The 6,155-nt window shown below is 40.6% G+C and overlaps 1 protein-coding gene across 3 annotated transcripts in view; it reads left to right on the forward strand.

Annotated features, from left to right (window-relative positions):
• The window catches only part of LOC126403853 (ladderlectin-like), a 19,279-nt gene extending 13,191 nt beyond the window's left edge, over positions 1–6,088 (forward strand). The window contains exons 1-7 of one of the 3 annotated variants that reach the window (XM_050066666.1): positions 899–1,011; positions 1,114–1,185; positions 1,264–1,296; positions 1,760–2,013; positions 2,182–2,316; positions 2,708–2,819; positions 4,596–6,088. In XM_050066666.1, the coding sequence (XP_049922623.1) occupies positions 1,125–1,185; positions 1,264–1,296; positions 1,760–2,013; positions 2,182–2,316; positions 2,708–2,819; positions 4,596–4,678 (678 nt within the window). In that variant the 5' untranslated portion in view covers positions 899–1,011; positions 1,114–1,124 and the 3' untranslated portion in view covers positions 4,679–6,088. Of the gene's footprint in view, positions 1–898; positions 1,012–1,113; positions 1,186–1,263; positions 1,297–1,759; positions 2,014–2,181; positions 2,317–2,707; positions 2,820–4,595 lie in introns of those variants that run through there. The other 2 variants (XM_050066668.1, XM_050066667.1) reach the window with 2 other exon arrangements.
• Positions 6,089–6,155: the final 67 nt, after the last annotated feature.

The raw sequence follows: 6,155 nt of genomic DNA on the forward strand, positions 1-6,155 counted from the left end.
GTATCAGAGTGGGGAAAAGGTTTAGAAAAAAACATCAAGGTTTGGTTCTGTAGGAAGTAAACACCGGCCTTCTGGGTCAAAGTCCGGGGTTTGTTTGACCCACCCACCCTATAGAGACTTTCCCAATGGTGTATGATACCCATGTGGTGTCCTGCCGTGTTATGAACTGATACTGTCCGACTGCATATCCTACTGTCATGATAGGTGCCATCCAGCCACTGGGCAGAATATCATACCTCCATGAAAGGTAGCTTTTGGTTTCTGACGCCAAAATCGCAGACAAAGCCTCAGTATTTGATGACTTCAGACTGCAGTTCAGTGTGCTTTCAACCCTTGGTTGCAGAGGGCGCCATCTATTGGACTCAGAATATAAAGAAAATGGCTCTTGAGACTTCATTTGGCCGTCACTAGTGTGTAGGTTGTTGCTGTTTCGTGTAGTGATGGGGATTTTGTACACGGTAACACAAATAGAATGTGAGGTGAGCTCTGTCTGAAATAGGCAGCTAATGGCAGGCTTATAACCACAGTCTACATCCTGTGAGTCAAACTAACCAACTTCTTATGTTCACACAACACTAATGGATGGAAACAGACATTAATTTTTATTTTCTGTTGCTGTTTTTTGGACATTCAGTTAAAATTTGCTCTATGTTTGAATGTAACTTGACATATGATGATACTGTCATTGTTTCCTGTGAGTTATTTTACAACTGTTCCACTAAACCAGTAATAAGCCTTGGATATGGCCCTGACACTTTGTGGTATGATGGCGTGTCTTGATATGGCTGACTTGTTTGAATGTTTTGGTTCTGCTCTCTGGCTTTGCACTGAAGCATTGAGAATTTCCAAGGAAGGAATGACATTTATTAAGACAACATCTTTGGTAAATATTTTAACCTTTGTCTGCACAGTATATAAGAACTGGTCATCATCTTCATCCGCACATCCTCACAGGGTCCGCTGAAGCTACAGACACTGCGAAGAGAAGAAGAGAAGAATATCCTGCAGCAGGTTTGCACCAAACTTTATCATCCTCTGACTTTTATTCACAGGACTGACAGTCAGTACGGCTGTTCCCTAAACAAGTCTCAGTAACACGTCTGTCTCTCGTAGTCACCGTCACCATGAAGATGCTGATTGTGTCTGCACTTGTTTGTGCCATGGTGGTTCTGACCAGAGCGGCTGGTGAGTATAATACATATGGTACAGATGTTAATAAACACAAACAGTCCAAGTCAATAACTGCAGTGTCAAACTTTCCAGCTCCTCCAGAGGAAACTCCCCAAGATGAAACAGGTGAGTGGCTTTAAGATTTTCACTTCAACAGAATGTGGTTGTTATGATGCTCTGCTGTGATGACTTCACCTGTGTTTAATGTCAATGAGCAGTTTCTCCTGATAAAAGCTTTGTGTCAGATGCTAATGTAACTTTATCTTATTTTATATCCTATTACGTTATATTGCTTTTTATTACTCATATAGGGCTATGTTATGTATTCCAGTGTTTGTATTCTGTTGCAATTTTTTTATGTTTATGTTGTATATTATGTTACATATATATTAATTGATGATGTATTGTTATTTTGTCTTGTTACGTAATATTGTGTTATGTTAACTCACGTATATTATATTTATGTTGTGTCATGTAATATTATGTTATGTTGTAGCTTCTTCGTGCCATCAAAATGAATCTATTTAATATAGTATGGAGACTTTCCCTGGAGACCCCACATTAACCAAACTCTAATGGTTCTCCACAGAGAGTCGCCTGGTCAAGAGGTGGTTCCTGCCAAAACTGTGGTTCAAGCCAAAACCGTGGTGCAAGCCAAGACCGTGCTTCAAGCCAAGACCGTGCGTTAAGCCAAGACCGTGCTTCAAGCCAAGACCGTGCATTAAGCCAAGACCGTGTCCCGTGCTACCAAGGCCGTCCGTGGTTTGTCCCTCGGGCTGGTCTAAGTGCAGAGGTCATTGTTACCGCTACATTCCAACATGTATGACCTGGACTAGAGCTGAGGTAATGTTGGTGACTTTGACTCAGGAGGCTTTTACAACAACCTCATTTTGTTTGCATACACATGGACATTTGGTGACCTGGGGTCTTCTCCTGACTTGGTGTCTTCAATCTAACTTTCCTTGACAACTCCTCTCTGTCCGTCTGTCTCTCTGTTTGTCTCCACTGTAGAGAAACTGTCAGGCCCTGGGTGGAAACCTTGCGTCTGTTCACAACTTCGGGGAGTACCAGGCCATTCAGAATGTGATTTACAGAGCCACTCGTTCGAAAAGACCGACATGGATTGGAGGCTCTGATGCAGAAGAGGTATTTTATTCATCATTGCACATCTTGGAAATATTGCACACCAAATACATATGATAATTATTTAATGATGAATTATACAATTAATTTTCTCATTACACACTATATGATACTAGACTCGCACTATATTTTATGTGATATTGCTGTGCTATACTACATAGGCTATTGTTATAATGTATACTATATTGTACTACGTAGTTTCATTACATCATATTACACACACACACACATACACACATATATAGATACATATACAGTATATTTATGTTTTTATTTATATTCATATAATCATTTTTAACTCTCTTGTTTTTCTGAAAAAAAAAAAACAAAAACAACTTTTTTAACATTTTCTCCTTTAATTTGATGTAATGTTCTGTGCTACTCTTTCTTCCAGGATGGTCAATGGTTATGGAGTGATGGCACATCTTTCAACTACCAAAACTGGTGTCAGAAAGAGCCTAATAACTATGGCGGCAGGCAGAGTTGTATACAGATGAATTTCTCAGGTAAGACAACATAGTGCTAACTGTAGCCGTGATGCTAATGATAAAATCGGAAGGAATACAGTGAGTGAACTCAGAAATATATTAGTGCTGACATCTTCTGGTCAGTTGGTTGATGTGCTCTTGTCCCACCAAATTCTCATTGAGCGGATGGTCACTGGTGTTACTCTCATAAGACTGTGTGTCAACCAAAGCAGTGTTGTCCGTCTGTCCGGCCATCTGTTCCATTTTTCTGAATGCAATATCTCAAGAACAGCAAAATTGTCACAAACGACCCCTTAGACTGAACGATGAAGCAATTACATTTTGGTGGTCAAAGGTAAAGGTCATTGTGCCACTTTTCTGGCCATTTTTTAACGTCATATCCTCGAAGGGGAGACATTTGGTCAGATACTGAATTGGTGACACAAATTCTGGGTGCCCATCCTGAAACTGTGCTGATTGTATAGATCTTCCGAGATATGTGTGAAGCATCCATGTTCCCACAGGCATGGATGTAAACTATGAATACAACTTGAATGAATAGCTCAGGCATACAACTACGAGGCAATAAATCTAGTTTCCCAACTGAAGGTGCTTTTCTGACAACACCCAGTTGGAAGTGCCAGACACTTCGGAGGCATAGCGTTGTTTCAGTTGTACACTTTGGTTGCTATGATATTGAGTATCTGTTCTGCTCTGGACGGAGTCAGGGCTAAAGCAAATAGAGAGAGAGGACAGACCTGCCCGTCTATGTGGGCAGCAGAAATTATCTCTCCTTCACTGTTGTTGCTGTTCAGCACTTGTACTGGTAGGATATGATGGTTGGTCTTTGTAGTCATTTCCCTGCTCCTCCATCTACTATGGTTGGACAGCTGAGTAAAAGGCAAGCAGCAACCTCCGGGGCTGAAAAATGAAGCCAGCACAGAAGTGCCAGAAACTGCAGTTCTTTGAACAGCCACTTGAGGCCGGCTCCAGAAGCCAGTCAATCCCCATAGACCCCCATGTTAAAATGCTCAACTTTACAGCAGAGATACGCATGTTTACCTCCTGGTTCAAACAAGGGGTTTGGTTTCTATAGCTTTGTTTCCACTTCATGACAGCTGTATGTGGGGGGATTTTTATTACTCACCTGTTTACATTTTATTAAGGCTTAAAGTTACACATTATTAAGGGCATGCTGCTTTGAGTGACAGACTGTCTGCTGATCGCGTCCTCGGCCTCTCAGTCAGATCCACGTACCCCTCGCTCCCCCACAGCGCCAGCCTCTTGCCCAACTATGTTCACCTCTGGCTCCAAAAAACCAAGATGGTGACGGCTGATATGCCGAACCTGAGGCTTCAAAACCACAAACAAATGGGTGACGTCAATGTAGCCACGTCCATTCTTTCTACAGTTTATAATAAAAGAAAACAGCAACATGCATGGCTTAGTGAAGAAAAGTGAAGACAGATTTTCTTTGACTGACAGCAGCCCTCTCCAATTAATAAAGTTCAGTTTTTATTGTTAAAATTATTCATGATGAATTTCAGACAAGCAGGTCAGACATAAATGTCTTGAGCAAAGAACGTCTTTCTGAGTCAGATATTCTTTGGTTTTATCAGATCAGTTGGTGGTTAGCAGTTCACAGTATTACACCATTTATGTTTTGACAATGATTTGTATCTTATCAGTGACCATAGTGTTGTGTCACCTAAATGTATCAGTTAGGAGTCACTGCTCACATCAACAGTCTGAGGGTTTTGTTTGTGTCACATTCACTGACTCAACAAACTCTTTTCTTTTCTTTTTTGCTTGCAGATCAAAAGTGCTGGGATGACCTCCAATGCTCCCGCAAGTTACCGTCTGTCTGTGTCAGAAACAGAAGAATACTCCCGGTCTGACACAGAGACATGAAGAACCCATTAAAAGCACACACACTTGTGTTGTGTGCATGCTTTCATATACATCTTTCTTTATACCCTCAGTCTCACATGTGAGCTGAGTTTTTCTTTGCTGTCGCTGTAATGCTACTGAAGGAATGAAGCGACAAGTGACATAAACAGGAGCTGGACTGTCTCTGAGGCCTTGTGCCTTTAATTAGAGCAGACTGAATGTGTTATGAAAAGAATGCTTTTAGCACAAATCTACATTTATTCTGCAAAGTTAACTCTTCTTTCTTGTCTTATGCAAAATTAAAGGCTCAAGCATCCAAACAAACTGGTCTGTGTTTTGTCTCTTGTTTTTAATCAGACATGTCTCGATCCTCCAGGCTGATCCAAACATATTTTAATGGCTTTCTTTCAACTAAAATAACAAAACAAGAAAAAACAATGAAAATCCTTTCCTTGCTGAAATCTGCAGTTTTGTCCTCCTCAGCCTGCTTTTGCTGCAACAAGACTCTCCTATACGACAGTATATGCATGTGAAAATGAGTGTGTTTGGGTGCAGTGAGTTTAAACACTGAGGTCACAAAAATGAACAGACTTTTAAACTCAGTGAGCAATAGACCCAACACTCATGCATTCCTCAAACCTGACACCGAAGAGATACACGTGGATGCATCAGTGAGCTGGATCTTTATATGCAGGCTATATGTATTTTTTTAAATAATCACAAGTAAGTTTGAGTGCCAAATAAATGTAGTGAAGTAAAACTATAATATTGCAAAGGTATTTATTTAAAGCGTTGAAGAGGTTGATTGGGTTCTGGTGTCATTGTAGAATTTGTGCAGGGTTCCTGTGGCCTGTGGTGGTGGGGCCCAATGTGAAATCTGTTAGAGGCCCAAAATCCCTGGTGGCGCCCCTGCGGACAATAAAAATCATTGATGTGAAATGTAAACAATAGCCAATTATCTTGTAACAGAAGACGCAGAAACACTGAAAATAATTCTAAATATTCAATGGAGGCCAAGACTTAAAATACATGTAGATATCACTACACATAAAATAAGTGTAGACTGAGTATTTTTGCCGTTCAGTTGGATGATGACGAAACTACTCTGAATATCTGCATAATATCTATAGCCCTGTAACAATGAGTTGCAAAACTTGAGGCACACTGCATTGCCTTTTTTGTTTTTTAAACTGATGCCACTATTAAAACAAAACACTTGATGCGCCTTTTTATTGTTGCCAGGCAACCACCCCATCACCTCCTTACACGAACGTTCCCATGTCATCAATCTACTGTTTTTTGGTGTAGTTTTAATTACACATCATCACAGTAATTAGTAGCTAGTTTCGAAATGTTGAGGCAGAGGGTACTGTGTGTAGCTCTTGTAGGAGCATACCCTTCCTCAACTCTCCAGATTCTGGACTACCAGTAAATAAGACAATGAGAAATCCACCAGCAGGGTCAAATGTTTATTACCCTGCCCCC

Source organism: Epinephelus moara, chromosome 17 (assembly GCF_006386435.1).
Source record: "Epinephelus moara isolate mb chromosome 17, YSFRI_EMoa_1.0, whole genome shotgun sequence".
Lineage (NCBI taxonomy): Eukaryota > Metazoa > Chordata > Actinopteri > Perciformes > Serranidae > Epinephelus > Epinephelus moara.